At 41.3% G+C, this 21,563-nt stretch overlaps 1 protein-coding gene across 2 annotated transcripts; it reads right to left on the reverse strand.

The window, feature by feature from the left end:
* Positions 1–718: 718 nt before the first annotated feature.
* LOC131246816 (nuclear transport factor 2) lies at positions 719–21,331 on the reverse strand. Of its 2 annotated transcripts, XM_058247234.1 has the most exons (9): positions 21,036–21,331; positions 20,794–20,931; positions 15,735–16,020; positions 15,424–15,653; positions 4,483–4,669; positions 4,274–4,395; positions 4,107–4,172; positions 2,247–2,313; positions 719–1,450 (listed from the first exon to the last, which is right to left on the reverse strand). In XM_058247234.1, the coding sequence occupies exons 1-9, from the start codon at positions 21,090–21,092 to the stop codon at positions 1,155–1,157; spliced, it is 1,449 nt and encodes a 482-aa protein (XP_058103217.1). In that variant the 5' UTR covers positions 21,093–21,331; the 3' UTR covers positions 719–1,154. The 2 variants fall into 2 exon arrangements, with proteins under 2 accessions (XP_058103217.1, XP_058103216.1); XM_058247233.1 differs by lacking the exons at positions 20,794–20,931; positions 21,036–21,331 and having other exon boundaries at positions 4,483–4,687; positions 15,418–15,653; positions 15,735–16,044.
* Positions 21,332–21,563: the final 232 nt, after the last annotated feature.

Below are 21,563 nucleotides of genomic sequence, written 5' to 3' on the forward strand. Positions count from 1 at the left end.
TTCACCAACGGTAAAACCAAAAATCTCCGAAGAGTGCGAAACATCAATAGCAAAAGTTTACCATGGGTGAATGCCGTTACTTTCGGAGAGTAAAAATACGTAATGGCTCAGCCGAGGGAGGTTCTATCAATTCTCATAAAGTGGGGTCCATAGTTCCATATTAATCCAGTGATGCTAGTTTGTTCTGCGCCACTCTGGAAAAAAAGGTGAACCTCATGGGAGCTTCAACCCTCACCTTGATGTATGTTGGACATCAACACATTGCATTTGGTGGGTCCCTCCCCCCCAGGTTATGGGATGTCCCAAAAACCAACTGCACCCCGGAACTTACATGGGCCACACCATCTGAAACCATGCAAAATCATGCCTAAATATCTCAGGTACTTGATGGGGCTCACCTGAGTTTTGGAATGGCCTGATACTGGGTGTGACCCTCATCCAAGTGGGACACACAATGGATGGGTTGCATGTCTGAATCACATCTCAATGGGCCCTATGAACAATCAGAAGGTTTCAATGGGTGAGCATCCACTCTCAATGGTTGTCTGTGGTGTGGCCCACCCAAAGTCGTGGATTGGCTTGATTTTTAGGCCCATGGCCACCATGGAAGGTTGCATTTGATTGATGGTGAAGAAATACAGGCACACATCACATCATCCGAAATTTAACCAATAAATCCCATATGAGAGAGAGAGAGAGAGAGAGAGAGAGAGAGAGATGAGTCCGGATCCAGTCCGGATCTTCTGTTCCTGGGAAACAGGAATTTCCTGTCTCCTGCATTTTCATTGGACCATGTCATCAGACACTACTGCATTGTTGCATCAGTGATGATGTGGGCCAATGAAAATGCAGGAAATGGGAAATTCCTAATTTCCAGCAACAGAGGATCCAGATTCGAGAAACACAAGGGTGAACATAGTACACAGCAGACCTTGCAGCTACCACATCGTCCTATCACTAGCTTATGCTCAAAATGGAATAAGAAACGAAAAAAAGAATGCAGGAGAGGAAATCTTCACAGATCTTACAGCTTCAAAACTCTTGCGCAGACCCTCGGCTTTGCTGCCCAGGCACTAAAAAACTCACAATCTTCAAAACCATAACTCTAAAGCTTTTGACCATCAGCCCACCACTTTTTTCAAGTATCCAGTGCTTCAAGCAGGAGCAGACACCCGTGGCGTGATGCTTTTGGCCATTGCATTAACTGCAGTGAATCCACTGGCACGGTTCATGCGACCGCCACTGGACCCCACATTATCAAACCTCTGATACCCTCCATCACCTCCACGGGCAAAAACCCCCCTACTGGGCCCCCTGTTGACGAAATCAGCCCTGTTATTGAAATCCCCCCTGCTGTAGTTCCTGGCATTGCCATAGTTCCCACGCCCTCTCGCTCCATCATTCCTGAAGCCGCCTCCCCTCCCAGATGGAAACCGACCTCGGTTGTTAACTGCAGAAATTTAACAAATTGCTTCATTACATCAAACTCCAGAGGAAAGATGATGAAGGACCGAATCTTGGGTTCTATTGAGGAAAATGGCGATTCTTTCTAAATGCATGTAGGCAGCTCTGTGGAATGTGTTTGCATTCCATACCAGGCAGCAACCTGATGGGGATGGGAGATAAACCCCTACATCCTCTAAGCTGGAAGATCCTTGCCTTCCAATCTTGACTTTCTTCTAATTTTCTTTTTTTGTGAACATCCCAATCCAAGTCAGTACATGTGGATCCCACAGTTAGGTAAACCAGGCTGTCGATCCAATGGGCCCCAGTGTGGATGGGAGATTCCCCTAAAACTTTTTCAGGCTACAAGATCCTTGCCATCCAATCTCAGCTTTCTTCACCTTTTTTTTATCATCTCTTTTTTCTTTCTTTCTTTTTATGAAGATTCAAATCTTCGCCCTTTTTTTCCCAAACCTTGTCTATTTTAATTATAAACTGTCTATTTTCAGTCCACTCATTGAAGGTTATGATCTTGTAATATGGGAGAACCATACCCCATCCACCATGGAGCTCATCAGTTCAACATTCTGGAATTTTGCATCATGTGCCCCACTTGTACAGATCCAGCACATCAAGACACTATATGCATCCCAGGGTAGTAAGGAGCTATTGATTCCTTGCTACTTTAAAGAAACAACTTTTTCTGCCATGAAATATGCCGAGGATGCCACCATCTTTTGTGAATGGAAACTTCAAAACATAAATAGCCTAGTAGGATGTATTGGGTATCTCAAGCCACTCACCACGAGAACTAGAAGCACGCTTTTCCTCAACATATGCTTGGCGACCACCAATCATAATGGGTGAAGCCTGAAAATAAAGATTCAATGTTCTCGAATAAAGCTATGAAGTACCCAAAAAATGGGAAAATAGAAGCATCCCAAAACTCTTGCATTGTTATTGTTTATCATTAACGAGAAAATTCCTTTAAGAAGAAAGAAATGCTGTTTAGAAGGAATCTTTCAGATGCAAAAACAAACAAAACATGCCCAATCTTCTAATGTTCGCATGTCTTTTCAACTACTCCCCATATAATTACAAGCACCAAAATGGATTCAGCATGGTTACATATGGGAGCTGATCCAGTACCCATGGACGCATGGGATGTAACATGGCTGCATGCCATTGCTGCACATGGCTTACATGGACGAGATTGGGACCGTTCATTTAGTAGGTCCAAAAGAGAATGGACCATAGACTAGAAATCCCACTGTTTGGGTTGATTCCAACCATTTAATCCCTGTAGAAATAGACAACAAATAGATAAATCAGCAAATGCTGATGGCACTTTGGTAGAGAGATCATGCCTTGTGGAGGAGAGCAATTGCCATGGTGAGGCAAATAGGGGATAAGAAATAGGCAGAGGAATATCAGAAAAAGGCTCTGGTATTGGGAATCCAGAAAGCACATACATCTTGGTTAGATCAAGGTTCCCCGGATCACAGGACACTTTGGTACATGGTATGGTAACGGATACGCAGTATGCTGGTTCAGGGTAAGTGGTATGCTTGGGGCAGGATCATGTGGTTCACTCCAATACTTACATTGTTGCAATTTATATATGAAATGGTGCATGATATTCTGATAGGCCCCGCATGCATAGGCATTATATTATATGCATGCTACTGGATGAATCAAAGCGCAAACATCAACATCATAAACATAAAAGTGCAGTACAACTTACTAGAAACAGTATAGAACCATCATTTCCTGTTATTAAAAATAGGGATCCGCATTGCAAAGCAACCAAAATCCAGGTTGTGCAATTTGGAACGGAAAATCTAGGGGGTTTGGTGATTTAGGTAACTTGCTTTAGATCAAGAGACCGAGATTCCAGGAAGATGCTCGGGTAGGGATGAGGCATAAGAGGCTTTGGTCAAAGATTGCTGATCCTTGGGGGCAAACTCTAGTTTAAAATATCATCTTTAGAAGATCACTAAAGAATGATGAAATGGAGGAATATACTAACATGTAAGAAATTGTGGAGCACTTTCGTAAACTAGCAAGGTGTTCGCATATGGAATTAGATGCTGTTGGGCTTTCACACCCACATCTTTCTTTAAAGCTCTCTCTCGAGAGGGAGCTTCCCACTCCATGGGCTTTGGCTTCGTCCTCAGTTCTCTGAGAGTAGAGGCATTCTCTTAAGAACTGGAATTTCAGCATGCCAAGTATTTGTTTTATCTGTAAGAAGGAAGAGGAGTCTACCTCATATCTTATTCACTGCAAACCAATGGAGTCACCCCATTTTGGCAGCCTTCCGAGTTCGAATCTCTTATGGCATGTCGTTTTGTCAAATTTCAATGTCACCCCTCCCTCCCTCCCTCCCTCCCTCCCAGTCAGGCTGGACTATTTCGGCCCATCACAAGCCCAAGCTGGGCTTGGACAGAGCTTGGCCCAGCCCCTACCCAGTCTGTTGACACCCCTATCCATGATTAGGGATTTTAAAATTTAAAAAGTTGACATGGATTTTATTAAAAGAGCGCCAACATGCAACAAAGAACAATAAATAAATTCATAATCAATTCATCTTCTTGATTAACTGAAAAAACAATGGACACTGCAAAAATGATTTTCACTCAAATCATGCATATGCAGGTATATACCTCTATTGCACTTTGAACAGCAGTCGCCGCCTCAAATTCCACAAAGCCATAGCAAAATCCTTGTTGCTGCACCAGCGATAGTGTTTTTTTTTTTTTTTTCAATTTAGTGATGAAACTTGGTCGACCAAGGCAAAGAAAATTAAATAAAGAATTGAATTGCAAGGAACCTTATTGCTTCGAACTTGCACGCCATCACTCTTAATGGGTCCAAACCTCCTAAACTCTTCCTCAAGTTGGGCGGGCATGGCATTCAATGGCAAACCCCTTATGTAAATTGAATGACCATCAGCTGCAAGAAGCAAATGGATGACCATCATAAAGATGATAGGTAATTCAAAGAACTAATTAATAAGGTTATGATAACGAGCAGTAATACCTTCTGCCTCATGGACATTGCCACTTTCGGTGGCATTCAAATTCGAAGAGGTTATCTCAGTTGGGGAAGCAACCCGTGCTGGAGGGGGGGCCACTTGTCTTTCCGGATTTACGGGTGATGGCTTTGCTGGAGAAGGTGCACGAACAGGAACTGAAAGCGTTGCTGCACTCTCTTTCTTAACCTTCACCTGCACCCAGTGACAATTCTGAGACCGTAAGAAATTTGAAATTGACAATCAGATATCCAAAAAAAATCAACTAAAACAGATAATCATGAACCACAAGATTGACTGTCTGGAAAACACTACTAAATGCCAATACAACAACAAAGTATATTGCATGCATATAAAAGTTACTGTGCCACTATACTATATGTTGAGGGTCAAATATTGCATATTAGACCCCAATTATCACATAGTTTTATGAACATTATAATGCTTAACGTCCTATTTTAATAATGTTTTTGGTTGTAAGGTGAATTTAGGAGCTTGGACTGAAAAGAATGTTAAAAGCCTAAATTTAACGCTTAGAAATCACCAAGGCGCGGGAAGGAACCCAAGGGACCGAGATTAAAGAAATTACACGCCAGAGATTCAAGAAAATCAAGCCACTCATGTTAAACGGGCCCAAAAATCGTCCAGAATGCAAGATCATAGGATTCCCACCATCCGTTCGGCTCGAAACTTTATATTGGGGCCCACATGATATCTGGATATACTTCAATTTTGGTCTCAACCCCTTAAATGAGGTGGTCAAACGGATGGACGGAGCAGATTTCATACACAAGTGGACCCCACTGGCAGTGCTAGTGCACTCGATGTGCACTAGACCGAGACAACCGGTCAGCACCCGCTGACCCGATCCGTCTCACACACGGAGACAGCGGGCGGACGTTGTCCGTCCGTTTTTGTGTAGTGGGCCCCACCCATCACCCGTATCAATGATCCGGAACGTTCGTTCACTCTAGAGGGGGCCCACGCCCCTTGCTAAGCTTTCCTTTTGGCCCCGTTCACGTGTACACACATGGATCGTCAGAAAACGCAGGATGAACGGCAAGTTGATTTTATACAGTGAACCGCACCAAAACTCGACCAAAATTACTCCTTTCCGACTGAAATTTCGCCAGGAATCCAATGAGCGGGGTGAATTTTCCATAAAACATCACTGTAGGGCCCACCAAGCATGTCAGCGCAAGAAAATTCACAGGAAGCCCGCGTCTGTGAAATCCGGCCGCAGTGGGGCATTGTACGGCCCAGATGATGGTCGGTTGGATGATCTGAACCGTCCAAAAGATCGGGCAGGGAGTCTTTACTCTTTACCCCAACCATGGAGCCAGAATGGGTTTCTTGGCCATGTAACGTCCAAAACTCCCATCCAAACACAACTAGTTTGCATTTTTCTTCGTTGTGCATATTGTAGCTGCGTAAAAGCTCTCCCACCAACTTCTTTGTGACCATAAAAAGAGAGAAAAGGACGTGGGAGGGGGGATCCACCATCAGTGCAACCGTGGAGGCAATCTTTTTGGGCACATGAAGATCCTGGAGCGTGGCCTCTTCATAGAGTTTTCCTTCTTTCCTTTTAGCTTTTCTTCTTCTTTTAATGCTTTTGTTAAGATTTTTAGCCTAATCATGTCTGGCTAAACCTCTTAGCTAGGGCTAAGAGGTGAAGCTTGTAGTGTGATGGGATTGGTTTTACTGCTTTGATTCATGTTACTTGAACTCTCTTTTGATTCTAGCTTGATTAATAGGAATGCTTTCAGTTTTTAATGGTTTGTTGTGACTTAAATTACAATGGATCTGGAATAGCTTTGAACATGTTCTAAGCATTATAGGGTTTGTGAATTTGGGAACCCTGTTGTTCACCATCGTCTCCTGGGCATGGTAGGATGACGGAATCCTTCCCAACATTCATACATCCCTTAGATTGGATGTGGATTGGCTAAATTTTGTTGTTTGCTTTGTCTCATGGGCATGGTTTTGTGATGGAATCAATTCTAATTCTCATACCTATCATCTCTTGAAAACTAGATCAAAGGATGTTCAGCTTTGGTTTTTAATGTGATATCTTCCAACTGAATGAAGATGGGACTCTGATTCCAGTTGTTTCGTGAATCAAGCGTAGATCTCCCTGATCTCTACAAGTGGATCCTCTGAATCCCTAGTTTCTCACCTTTGATTTCTACAAATTTTAGTTTCCTATTTCACCATTATTCCCTCAATTTCATTCGATTTAGATTGCATCTTAGTCTAGTTCTAGTTCTAGTTATTTTCAGATTAAGTACAAGGTTCAGTCCATGTGGATTCGACTTCGGTCTCACCAAGATTATTACTACATCACAACCCTATACTTGGGGTGTGAACAAGTTTTTGGCGCCGTTGTCGGGGACTAACGGTTATGTTTTCTGAGATTAACTAGTTTTAAGATTAGTTTAAGATTATGATTTTTTTAATTTTAGGTTAGAATTTTTTGTTTGATTTTTATAAACTAACATGTTTTCCTGTTTTGTAGGATCCTAACATACACTTCTAATTCAATAATTTCTTTTTAATTTCTCTACTTTTTCTATTTTTAGAATTAGGGTTTTAGTGTTAGAAATTTTCTAATTCTGCACTTTCTTTTTTTAGAAATTTTCTATTTTCTAATTTTAGATTTAGATTCTTCCTCTAAGTAACTTTCTATTTTTTAAGTTTTAGATATTTTTTCCCTTTTTAGACACTAACTTAGCTTTTAGGTTTAGGAAACTTTCCTAATTGTTTTAGAAACTTTCTAATTTTAGGATTTCTATCTATAGAACTTAATTTCTTTTATTTCCTTTTGCAGGATTTTAACTTAGGAATCTCTAATCTGGTAACTTCTTTCTAACTTCTCCTCTTACCTTCCATATTGCTGTTAGGAATGTTTTTCTTTTATTTTTAGAATTAGATTCAGAGTTAGAGTTTTACCATACAAGAGTTGGAACGTGTGTATGCTGAGATAGACCAGAAATCTTGGGAAAGTTTTTTTATGTATGATGATAATTATGGGAAACAGCCGATGCCTCAAATATTTTCTGAAAATTTCTTCAACAAATCGAAATATGATTCTCCACCGATTAAGAAGTCCTTCGGTAATTATCTGCGGGAAAATAATTGCATTTCACGAGTTAAGAAAACAATACGTGATTATTGGAATGATGACGCGTATCGACTCCCGACTTATGACCCGTATGACTATGATCAGTGAAAATATCAACATTGGAGAGATGAACCGCCAATTGATTTTAACGGCTACTCCCTTGGATTCCCTACTTATGAGACTCAACCGGAAATAATCCAAGAGGTGTCAATTCAAAAATACATAGGTGCTCAGGAACAATTCAACGAATATGTCACACAAGTAATCACAGATATGACAAAATGATTAGAGGTGACTGAAACCGCTATTCAAGAGCGTCAGTTGCATCTTAATGAGGAAGAGGTTGGTTCATACCAGCTTCAACCCGATTCAGAAATACAATGCGAGGAAAGTGACCCTAGCGCGCTTTTGGAAAACTCTGGAATTTGGAATGAAGTGTTGGATTGTGTTAATGAGCATATGGTTCAATTCCCCGATGAGTCGATCTTAATGACGGTTCAAAAGAATGATCAAGAGACATGGATGTCTTTCAAATATAATGATGATGACATACTTCACTCACATGACACACTAGGTTTCAATGATGAGGGAGAGGTTAGTTTACTCGAACTTCAACCCAATTTAGAAAGAGAATGTGAGGAAAGCGATCCCATCTCAATAGTGTATTGCACTGAATTGGAAGATGATGTGTATTGGGATGACGATCATGAATGTGCAGCCCAAATTCCCATGAAATCAATCTCAAGTTTGGTCCAGGTCAATGATCAAGACGTATACAAAGTGGTCGGTCATAATGAGCCACTCCTCTCACTTGACATGTCTGATTTAAAAGTGAAGGATAAGCCCCTTATAACCGACCCTTTTAATCTTTGTGAAACATGTTTGGACCACTCCCCTGAATTGAATGATGATATGATTCGGGAGAAGGACGAGTTGCTCGATACGACTCTGGAATTTGAAACCACCCAGTTGAGGCCACCATCTGAATTATACACGTTTGACAATTCAATGCCTCGACTGAATAGTTTCAATGAACAGAGTGTTCACATCAATGCTTCCCCTATTGATTTTCAATCTGTCTGTGCAGGGCAAGAGCAAGAGAGCATGCGTCCATCCACTTTCAAAAACGATGGATTCCTTAGGCAGATCATCACAAACTTCAATGTGAAAAATAAGTCACTCTCAGCCGAATTTCTCAACTCTTTGGATGATTGCTTGGCACACTTGGTGAATTCCGACAACCCCATGATACAAGAAATAATGGATGCCTCACAAGACAGTACCTCGATAGATGTCACGGACCGAGAAAACCCTTACTCTGAAGTCCCTTCTTCCCCAGATCTTGAATGTTTACCATTAAAGGAGGAGGAGTTGACAATGTAACCAAAGTCTGGAACTTCAGAATGTGTTGAGACTCCATCATTTCCTGAGAATTTTTCTGAATTTTATGTACTTGCAGTCTCTAATTCACCATGGGATACTAACTTTGAAACTTTTTCTGACACAGGTGAATCATATATACTTTGGATACCTCAGGCGAATCAACAACAAATTTTTTATGAGGTACATAAATTTCTCTAGAAAGTCATGCTCAAGGGCATCCATGCCTATTGCAAAAAGGGCTTTTGGATGATCCTGTTGAAAAGCCTACTGAGGAATTTATCCAGATATTGGCCGGAAGAGGAACCTTGCGGCATGACTGAGTAGCTTTTCCCCTGCTTTCATAGGACTAAGCTAGTTTGTTTTATGTTGTTTTAGGATAGTCGGCTTTATGCCGTTAGGTTAGTTTGCTTTTTACATTGTTTTTCGAATAGTTTGTTTTCACTCTCGTGTTGACTCGCTTTCATGATGAGATCTTTGTGGAACAGCCACTTGAATCCATCGTCCGAGTAATATCTTTCCATCACTTCTCCTTTACTTCGTTGTCCCATGTGCATTGCATGCTCATATCTTTTACATTGAGGACAATGTAGATTTTAGGTTGGGGTGGGAGATTAGGTTACCTAATTAGTGTTTTTTGGGTTTTGAGCAAAAATTATGAAAAAATTTTAAAATATTTTGGAAATTTTTGCGAATTCGAAGTGATTTTGATGGCCATCTTTGATTTAAACGTATAAGAGACGTAATGTTGGTACTTTATGACTCTTGGATTCAGCTATCTTTATATTTCACAGTTAAGTCGAATTGTTAATCCATGATTAGAAGTTGTAAACATTAATTGAATCATGATTTCACATGTCACATCTCGCTTACATATGAAGGTTTCAGTTTGATATTAAAGGATTAACTTGGTAATCACTAAGCACGAAAGGAACTAGCCTGTGAAGTATTACCATCATGTTTATAAAGAAGAATTGAAAGGGTTGGGCGAATGGTCTTCACCATAGGTTTGCTCCCTATAGGCGAGGATTTGATTCCCCACAGTTAACATTCGGAAAATGTTGGGCGACTGGTCTTCACCATAGGTTTGCTCCCTATAAGTGAAGATTTAATTCCCTTGGCATTACTTTTAATAGAAAAATCAAAAGTTGGTAGAATGAAAGGATGATCTGTGAAGCAAGTTTTGGTTTGGGTTTTGGTTGTCCTGAATACCCGTTTTGATTACCAATGATATCATGAAATTGACGATTGGATCTCTTAATGATGATGAGCCGAGATTACACTATACACCCATGGAACTCGATGTTTAGAATTTTTCTAATTGATGGATTAATACTTTGAACTTGACTATGAAGTTTACCGTGCGCTTGAGTTCAGGAGAAAGTAATACTCAACATTAATGAATCTTAGAATTCTCGTATTTGGATTATTTTTCAAAAATCACTCGAGTTCATAGAAATTGCCCCATAATTCTCAACTTATTTTTCGCATACTTTGCTCGGGACTAGCAAAATGCTAGTTGGGGGTTGTGTTGAAGGTCAAATATTGCATATTAGACCCCAGTTATCACATAGTTTTACGAACATGATAATGCTTAACGTCCTATTTTAACCATGTTTTTGGTTGCAAGATGAATTTAGGAGCTTGGACTGAAAAAAATGTTAAAAGCCTAGATTTAACGCTCAGAAATCACCAAGGCAAGGGAAGAAACCCAAGGGACCGAGATCAAAGAAGTTACACGCCAGAGATTCGAGAAAATCAGGCCACTCATGTTAAACAGGCCCGAAAATCGTCCAGAATGCAAGATCACAGGGTTCCCACCATCCATTCGGCTCAAAACTTTATATATGGCCTGAGGGCCATAAATTAACAGTACACATCAAATTTCAGCCATTGGATCCTTGTGGAAGTGGCTCAACGGACAGATCAGCCCACAAATAACTGACTTAGGGCCCACATGATATCTGGATATACTTCAAATTTGGTCTCAACCCCTTAAATGAGGTTGTCCGTCCGTTTTTATGTAGTGGGCCCATCACCCGTATCAATGATCCGGATCGTTCGTTCACTCTAGAGGGGGCCCACACCCCTTGCTAAGTTTTCCTTTTGGCCCCGTTCACGTGTATATACGTGGATCGTTAGAAAACGCAGGATAAACGGCGAGTTGATTTTATACAGTGAACCGCACCAAAACTCGACCAAAACTACTCCTTTCCGACTGAAATTTCGTCAAGAATCCAATGAGCGGGGTGACTTTTCCATAAAACATCACTGTGGGGCCCACCAAGCATGTCAGCGCAAGAAAATTCACAAAAAGCCCGCGTCCATGAAATCTGGCCGTAGTGGGGCATTGTACGGCCCAGATGATGGTCGGTTGGACGATCTGAACCGTCCAAAAGATCGAGCAGGAGGTCTTTACTTTTTACCCCAACCATGGAGCCAGAATGGGTTTATTGGCCGTGTACCGTCCAAAACTCCCATCCAAACACAACTAGTTTGCATTTTTCTTCGCTACGCACGCTATAGCTGCGTAAAAGCTCTCCCACCGACTTCTTTGTAGCTATAAAAAGAGAGAGAAGGACGTGGGAGGAGGGATCCACCATCAATGCAGCCGTGGAGGCAATCTTTTTGGGCACATGAAGAAGAGAGAGAGATCCTGAAGCGTGGGCCTCTTCATAGAATTTTCCTTCTTTCCTTTTAGCTTTTCTTCTTCTGTTAATGCTTTTGTTAAGATTTTTAGCCTAATCATGTTTGGCTAGGGCTAAGAGGTGAAGCTTGTAGTGTGATGGGATTGGTTTTACTGCTTTGATTCATGTTACTTGAACTCTCTTTTGATTCTAGTTTGATTAATAGGAATGCTTTCAATTTTTAATAGTTTGTTGTGACTTAAATTACAATGGATCTAGAATAGCTTTGAGTATGTTCTAAGCATTATAGGGTTTGTGAATTTGGGAACCCTGTTATTCACCATCATCTCCTGAGAATGGTTGGATGACAGAATCCTTCCCAACATTCATACATCCCTTAGATTGGATGTGGATTGGCTAAATTTTGTTGTTTGTTTTGTCTCATGGGCATGGTTTTGTGATGGAATCAATTCTAATTCTCATACCTATTATCTCTTGAAAACTAAATCAAAGGATGTTCAGCTTTGGTTTTTAATGTGATATCTTCCAACTGGATGAAGATGGGACTCTGATTCCAGTTGTGTTCGTGAATCAAGCGTAGATCTCTCTGATCTCTACAAGTGGATCCTCTGTATCCCTAGTTTCTCACCTTTGATTTCTACAAATTTTAGTTTGCTATTTCACCATTATTTCCTCAATTTTATTCGATTTAAATTACATCTTAGTCTAGTTCTAGTCTTGGTTATTTTCAGATTACGTACAAGGTTCAGTCCCTGTGGATTCAACCTTGGTCTCACCGAGATTATTACTACATCACAACCCTATACTTGGGGCGTGAACACTATAAACAACGTCAAACAACTGTCTCATTTTCAAATAAGCACACATGTTGAATGAAAGCGGAAACGATCACAAGAAGCATTTGATGAAGGCGTAATCACTAAAAGCATAATTTGCGTCCCATAGCCCAGCCGGTGGGCCCCACATGTTGAATTGTGCTTATACATTTTTAAGAGAAATGGATCCATTGAGTGGTTCTAGCTTTAATTATTTGTAGTCTTATCAGTAAAGAGTTTGAAAGATCTTTAAAGGGAAATTAAGTCATTGACGGTATTTTACTTTGATAGATATGCTTAGAAGTAAAAAGATATTTAATAGGATATAATAATGTCATAGGTGATCTTTAATAAGATATATTAATATCGTGGGGAATCTTTAACAGGATTAAGAAAGAGATAAGCACAAGAAAAGAATGGAATAGAGATATTAAGTCCATATGTGTATGGTATTTTAGGATTATTTTCTTAATTTAAAATAATTCAGTTGTTTTATATATGCCCCCATAGATGCGGTATGGGGGAGACGAATAAAAAGGTGTCGAGTTTGCAGAGAAATCAATCTCTTGTTGGGGGAGAAAACCCTAAAAATAATCAACCTCTTGAATTGCATGGTTTGTGCAAAACCTCATTTCTCTTCTTCTCCTCTGTCATCCACCCTTACATCAAATTGGTATCAGGGGAAATTAACTGTGGGCTTGATGGAGATGAATGCCAAACAACAAGGAGAATGTCTTGGAATAAATGGCTAAGAAACAAGGTGGACAGGAAGAAGTTGTCCGAGAAATCTTGAATAGATTCAGTCGGTATGTCAAGGAGAGCCTTACATAAGTGGGAAAGTGGAAAAGTAGTGGTATCCAGATGCCGTGATTCTAGCAGTGTTCCAGTCAATCGTCCCCATGGTAGGAGAGGCAACTGGTTGGAAGATCATGACTACAACTATGGCGTAAAAGTTGCGATGCCCAACTTCTATGGAGATTTGCAAAATGCAACCCAAGAACTTCCTTAATTGCTTGGCTCATGTGGAGCAATTTTTCAAATAGAAAGAGATGCCATACAAGAAGAAGGTTAAGCTCATGGCAACACAATTACGGGGTCATGCACTTATTTAGTGGACCCAACTCCAAAAGACCCACAAGTGCATTCGGAAGAAAGAGTAGGAGAGTTGGAAAGATAAAGGATGCGATGCAGCAAAAGTTTTTCACTCAAATAACAAGTAGATCCCTATCAAAAGTTCCACAACTTCCTGTAGAAAGACCTAACTGTTAAAGCTTACACAAAGAAGTTTTACTGCATCATGATCTAGAATGACCTCAATGAATCGAGAAATCAATCGATGCAAGGTACATTGGAGGGTTGGATGATAAGATACAGCAGAAGATTTCAATGGCAAGGGCTTATTCTGAGGACAAGACTTACCAACTTGCATTAAAAGCCTACGAACATATAAGAAAGAAGGATGTGAGTAGCTTAAAATCCTCTCACAAGTTTGTAAAAGTAAATCGACATGAGTCTCTTTTGATTCTGAGCTTACCTTATCCTAAACAAGGTGGTGGATGAATGAAAAAGGAAGTGGATCAAAAGACACCTAGACACAACAAAGATCAAACGGGGCGCTACAAGCGTTTCACATTTTGGTCATCATTCCTTTTAGTGCCTGGAAAGGAAATTCCAGATGAAGTTCAGTCGACAAAGAACAAGAAATACAATTAGTGTGACAAAGGAAAGCCAGATGGAGGTAAACATGGAGAGACAATTCTGGAGGAATCTAGTTATGACACATTCTGGTCTCCAAAACCTTCAAAGGAATAAGATTAGAGGAGTATTGATGACTTCATGACAGCTTCTACAGCAAAGGAGATAACACGGTGATCAACAAAGGCAGTTGCGAGAGTTACTAGCCGAACATGGTGGAAAATTAGAAGTTGGATGTCAAGAGGCTTTATCAACCTCACCAAGTGGCATGGCTTCAAAATGTGAATGAAATCAAGGTAACAAACGACTACTTGACTTCTTTTTCCGCCGATGACAAGTTTGATGTCATGAGGTGTTGATGGATGTAGAAGTTGTATTACTCAAAACGCTGTGACCTTACCGTTGGGACCATTCAGGGGGACACAGTAAGTTGTTTATTGCGTCCTAAGCCAATTGCTGGAATGGATCTGTTACCAAGCCTAATTGTAAAGAAAGCCAAAGAGGTTAAGCCGTTGAAGCCAATTGATACTTCGCCATTGTACAAGAAGATCAAAAATTCAACCAGGTTAAAGTCCTTCCAACTGTTGGAGAATAACGCAAGCAGTATTGATCTCAATAGGCATGCGATGAAAAGGCCCCAAAAGCCCAATTGCCAGCCTGGAAGATAGGCTACCAATAGTGAATTGTACTTTAGAGATTTTTCGAGATAGGGAAACATCGTAGGGCTCTAACTTGATTCTTTGGAGTCTTTATTTAGTAAAGATTTTGAAGGATGTTTAAAGGGATATTAAGTCATTAATCATTTTCTCTTTTGAGAGATTGTCTTAGAAGACCTTTAATGAGATATGCAAATGTCTTGTCGTAAAAAGATATATTACTATCTTTGGGAATCTTCAATAGGATAAGAAAGATATACGCATAAGATAATAAAGGAATAGAGAGTTTTAGGTCCACATATGGGCAGTATTTTAGGATATTTCTTAATTTAGAGTAATTGGGTTTTATATGTCGTTCTAGATGTTGGCAAAGAGATTGGAATGGCAGTGTGTGTTTGGAAGAAATTATTCCTTGCAGAGTGAGAGAACCATAATAATAATAATAATAATAATAATAATAATAACAACTCCTAAATTGTGTGAATTATGCAACCCTCATACACCCCATGTCACATCCATACATAAATGAGATGATATGGTGTGGACAGGAGCATCAATAAACATAAACTACAGTTGGAAGCTTGTGAAAATGGGGAAGAAAAAAAATCAAATTTTCACCAAATCAAACCCTTACGATTGAAGCATATGACTTCTTTGGCACTTCTTCTAGGGCAGTAGAACTTGAATCAGCCACCATCTGTGCATCATTTTGTGTTCCATTAACCACCTCAACTATTGGTACTTCTTCAACAATTGAACCATCTTCATTGTCGGAGTGGTTACACACTTCCTTGACATTAATTTCTTCCTCTGACAATGAAGCAGCTTGCTCAGAAACAATATGCTCCTGAACTGGAGCTGGCTCTGCAGATAAAATATGATCAGCCTACATTAGATTAGTGACAAGCAGGAACTTGTAAAATGAATGAATTTGTTCTTTCGTACCATGCTCAGGTGTTAAAGGGGTCACTGTGCCATTAGCTAACCCCTGCTTGTCCATTTGATGTTCAACATCTTCCATGTATCTAAACATATCATTCAAAACAAAGTAGCCTTTGTCTTGAGGGGCGAGGAAGAAAGATTGAGTGAAGTTCCTCCTCACATTGTCATTTCCAGTCAAATACCCCGTTACCAGGACAATGACTCCATTAAGCAACTCCTGTGCATCGATCGTCTTTATCTCTGCCCTAACTTCATTGTAGTCAAGAGAGATGATCTTCTCATTGATAGCCTGCATAGCAGAATAACATAACCAGAAATTTTAAATAAATTAATAAATGGAAAAGGGCAGGCAACTCGCATGAGTACCATAAAGCCATGCACCCTACATGGAACCGCGCTGGTAAAGGGAAATGTTCATTTGGTGGGCTGTCAACAGAGCCCACAGAACAAAAAGACAATCATGTGGCAGCACCAGGGCCTGCAAACTGATGGCTAAAATAGAAGGGCAAGTGCATTCATCAAGCAATAGTCCACCAATCGGACACAGTGCATTTTATGCACTGCCGAGGTGCTGACCACTAATGGTGAGATCAGCAGGGGAAGGTCCTGACCAACACTGCCCTTCATTTGGTCGTGGTGGTCGGCCATTTTAACCTGTTCCCCAACATCATTGAAGAGGATTTAAATTTAAAATAAATAAATAAATAAAAATAAAGTCTGGACTAAAGGTGAAGCTTATCCATGGATATTAGAGGATATGGTTAAAGAGGTTCTTGAACCGTGCATTGGGGCATTTGATCACCTTTTGTCTCCATGCCTAGAGAAGCAAATGAGAAGGCAGGTTCCTTCCCAAAACAGGGTGCTATCAGCGTTGAGTTGTTAGCCAAAAATCTGCATTGAAGGGTTCTGTCCAGCCTTTATTTTTCCTTTCTTTCCTTTCCTGAGGGTTTTCTCCTGGTGTTGTCTCAGTGCGTTATGTTTCTGAGTGCCTCCCTGCCCTGCCCCTTCTGTGTTGTATGTTTTTTGTCTTCTTCTTAATAAATTCTAGTCTCAGCCACTGAGTGCAAGTCCCATTTGCCTAGATCCCGAGACAAAAATCCCAGGTAACACACAAGACTAAGAAACATTCTCTTCCACCAATACTCAGTCAATCCATTCTTTGATGACAAGCAGTCGTACAATTCATCAAGTGCCCATTTCCAGTCTATGCTATGATGTAAGGTTGCACTGGATAAACGACTTTTGCTTGGCGGCTCAGCCTGATTGACTCATATTGATTGATTACAACTAGCACCTCGTGCATGGCCTCCTTGTACGGAAAATTAATATCATCCATCTATCATTTTTTTGAAGAACACAATTGGGCAACCCTAGTTGCGCAATCCATGGCATAAAAAGGATGGTAGAGATCAAAACTGAGAGGCCCCAGGATTCAGTGGCTGGGTTTGTCACCGAATGGGGTTTTTGAACCACGGGCCAAGCCACAGCAAAGCCCACCCGGTGTTTTAAATGGAGCGTAGCTTATAGTGTAGCGCTTGGCCCTCCATAGTGTGTAGCGTAAGTTACATAGCGTATAACGTTTTTTTTTTTTTTGTCTTTTCTTTCTTGCCAACCTCGATCCCCCGACGTAGAGGTGGGATGATGAAGCTCAGTTCCACCCGGGAAAGCTACACGATACTTAATATTTTCAAATTAAAATAATAGAAAAATATGATCAATTTTACAAAATGCATGATTCCTATTGAGTTTTTTTTTTTTTTTTTGACAAATAACGATAAAATTTTATAAGAAAGAAAAAAGAGATTACAAAGATAAGGGACTGATCAGCTAAGATAGCCGATCAGATGCACCCTAAGAAAGACAAATTACACCCTTTTAGCTTATCAACTACTAAAGCCCATTCAACAATAAACTGAATAACTCTTTTAATCGTATCCTCTATTGATTTGGAAGTGTCATTAAAACATTTCCCATTTCTCTCTTCCCACACAGCCCACCAAACTGCTAGAATAGAGATTTGCCAGAGAATAGATTTTTGGATAACACACCTAACACCCTGCCAAGCACTTAGCAAACTACCAACCGAATCCAGGAAAACCCAATGCACTTGCAAACGAGACAGGAGAACAGACCAAATGCGATAGGTATACGGGCAAAGCACGAACAAGTGGTCCACAAATTCTCATCTGCCATACAGCATAAACAGATATTAGTAATGCACATGCCTCTCTTTCTATGAGTTTTTTACTGCGAATTTGGATCGTCAGCCACATATTTCCATGTAAAATCTCTCTATCTCTTTGCCTTCAAACATCTCGAAGTGTGACCTCTTTTTTTATTATTGAAACATCACAAATCCACAATATGGACCATGATTTGGATGGTTTGGATTGATCTAAGTGCTCTATCCGTGAGATGGACCACAATTTGGATGGTCCAATTTAATATAATGTAGTGTCATGTGTGATGGGGACAAGTCACCGCCATTTTTTAAATAGGTGTTGAACTAGTATAGAAGGAAAACTCAGAGAGAGAGAGAGAGAGAGAGAGAGAGAGAGAGATTGCAGGGGGGGGGGGTTGGATTTTAGGTAGCATATGCTATGCTACATGCTCTGTAGCTTACGCTACATGCCCCGTAGCTTATGCTACGCACTATGCTACGAGCACTACCGAAAACACCGGGCCCACCAGATGGACCATCCAGCTTCACCGGCCATACAACCACATTTGAATTGGTTAATCCGAACGAACCAGCACAACCCTGTCTGATCCATGGCATAAAACAGACAGTAGAGATCAAAAGGATCAACAGCCCACGTTCATTCAACAGCTGTGATTGCACCACTGACATAGCGTTCACACCCTGGGCCAATCTACAATAAGCCCACCATGTGGACAGCCTGGATTCACTAACCAAACTACTCTGCGCACACCAGTTAATCGAGATGAAGAATCATAGTAACCAACATTGTTTTCCAACACTGTTGGTTTGCCAACAGCACACATTCATTCAACAGCTGGGATTGCACAAGTGACATGGTTTCCCCACCCTAGGCCAATCTAGAGTACACCCACCATATGGGCAGCTGGATTCACCGACCAAACCGCCATGCACATGCCAGTTAATCCAAATGAACAATCACAGTCCGACACTGTTTTCAACAATGTCGGTTTTCCAACAGCCCATGTTCATTCAACAGCTAGGATTGCACAACTGGCATGGTTTTCACACCCTGGGCCAATTTACAGTAAGCCTACCATATTGACAGACTGGATTCACCTACCAAACTGCCATGTACACGCCAGTTAATCCAAATGAACAATCATAGTAAACCAAAATTCTTTTCCAACAGCCCACATTCATTCAACAGCAAGGATTGCACAACTGGCATGGGCACCCTGGGCCAATCTACAGTAAGCCCACCATATGGACAGCTTGGATTCATTAACCAAACTACTATGCGCACACTAGTTAATCCAGATGAAGAATCATGGTAACCAACATTGTTTTCCAACAATGTTGGTTTGCCAACAGCACACATTCATTCAACAGCTGGGATTGCACAAGTGACATGGTTTCCCCACCCTAGGCCAATCTAAAGTATGCCCACCATATGGGCAGCTGGATTCACCGACCCAACTGCCATGCACATCCCAGTTAATCCAAATGAACAATCACAGTCCGACACTGTTTTCAACAATGTCGGTTTTCCAACAGCCCACGTTCATTCAACAGCTAGGATTACACAACTGGCATGGTTTTCACATCCTAGGCCAATCTACAGTAAGCCTACCATATTGACAGTCTGGATTCACCTACCAAACTGCCATGTACACACCAGTTAATCCAGATGAACAATCATAGTAACCAAAATTCTTTTCCAACAGCCCACATTCATTCAACAGCAAGGATTGCACAACTGGCATGGGCTTCCCCACCCTGGGCCAATCTACAGTAAGCCCACCATATAGACAGTCTGTATTCACCAACCAAACTACCCTGAGCACACCAGTTAATCTAAATGAACAATGATGGTAACCGACATTGTAACCGCCATGCACATCCCAGTTAATCCAAATGAACGATCACAGTCCGACACTGTTTTCAACAATGTCGGTTTTCCAACAGCCCATGTTCATTCAACAGCTAGGATTGCACAACTGGCATGGTTTTCACATCCTGGGCCAATCTACAGTAAGCCTACCATATTGACAGTCTGGATTCACCTACCAAACTGCCATGTACACACCAGTTAATCCAGATGAACAATCATAGTAACCAAAATTCTTTTCCAACAGCCCACATTCATTCAACAGCAAGGATTGCACAACTGGCATGGGCTTCCCCACCCTGGGCCAATCTACAGTAAGCCTACCATATTGACAGTCTGGATTCACCTGCCAAACTGCCATGTACACACCAGTTAATCCGGATGAACAATCATAGTAACCAAAATTCTTTTCCAACAGCCCACATTCATTCAACAGCAAGGATTGCACAACTGGCATGGGCTTCCCCACCCTGGGCCAATCTACAGTAAACCCACCATATAGACAGTCTGTATTCACCAACCAAACTACCCTGAGCACACCAGTTAATCCAAATGAACAATGATGGCAACCGACATTGTTCTCCAACGACTCGGTTTTCCAACAGCCCATGTTCATTCAACAGCAAGGATAGAACAACTGACATGGTTTTCCCACCCTGGCTCAATCTGCCGTAAGTCCACCATATGGACGGTCTGGATTCACCAACCAAACGGCCATGCGCACAGCAGTTAATCCAAACGAACGATCATAGGATCATAGTAACCGACATTGTTTTCCAAATATGTCAGTTTTCCAACAGCCCACGTTCATTCAACAGCTGGGATTGCTAAACCAAAACAGTCTTTGCACCCTGGGCCAATCTAAGGTTAGCCCACCATAAGGACGGTCTGGATTCACCATCCAAACGGCCATGTGTGTGCCAGTTAATCCAAACAAACGATCATCCTAACCAACCCAAAACCACCGCTTGGAGTAAAAGCAGAAAAACACAGCGATAAACGCAACTTGCCTGCATGGTCGTGGTCGAGCTCATCGAGCCGTCGGCCTCGGGGCGGCCCAGCTTGCTGCTCTCCTGGTAAAACCGGTACACGAGCTCGGGCGAGTGGTGCAATATATGATAGTACTGATGCACGAACGCGTTCCCGACCTGAAATCCGTTTCCCAAACACGATTTTTTCGGAAACTCAATCTACAAAGCATCGGAGGAAAAAATAATCGGAGTATGGAGATGAACTTATTTACGATACGTACCACTTGAGCAGTCGGGACAGATCCGGCTGTAGGTTGCTGCTGCGACGCCACTGCCATTCCTGGAAAAGATCAAGAAAGGGAGAGAGCTGAGGAAACGAATGAGGAGGTGAGACGAAACCCTAGACAGATATCGGGAGGTGTGGATCGGTTGAAGAAAGCAGGTTTCGGAGATGAACGGCGGGGATTGAGAGATAGATAGAGACCTTTCTAGGGTTTTGGCTTTCCGGATCCGGAGAAAGAGACGGGAATGAAAAAAGGGGGAAGCGAGAGGGTTTTGAAAAGGAGAGGTTGGGAGAGAGCGAGCGCGCGCGCGCGTTTGATTTCGCCGCAAGGCAACAGTCTCTCGCACGGACGGACGCGGATTTCTTTCGCACCAAGTTCCTGCGCTAGGATGCTAGGTAGGGTCCACCGTGATTTTTATGATAAATCCTAACCGTCCATCCGTTTTTTAGAGATCATTTTAGACATTATACCAAAAATTAGATGGATCCAAGACTCAAATGGGACGCACGGGAGGAAACAGTTCAA

The sequence above is a fragment of the Magnolia sinica genome, chromosome 5 (assembly GCF_029962835.1).
Source record: "Magnolia sinica isolate HGM2019 chromosome 5, MsV1, whole genome shotgun sequence".
Taxonomy (NCBI): domain Eukaryota; kingdom Viridiplantae; phylum Streptophyta; class Magnoliopsida; order Magnoliales; family Magnoliaceae; genus Magnolia; species Magnolia sinica.

Bases quoted from the DNA above. Each gene is read 5' to 3' on its own strand.
- LOC131246816 (XM_058247234.1), bottom strand. From the start codon at position 21,092: ATGGCAGTGGCGTCGCAGCAGCAACCTACAGCCGGATCTGTCCCGACT. The intron at 2,314-4,106 runs GTATATACCTGC...CTTTATTTTCAG, and splicing joins CTGTTCAAAGTGCAATAGAG to GCTTCACCCATTATGATTGG. The intron at 1,451-2,246 runs GTGAGTGGCTTG...AAATTTCTGCAG, and splicing joins GCGTGCTTCTAGTTCTCGTG to TTAACAACCGAGGTCGGTTT.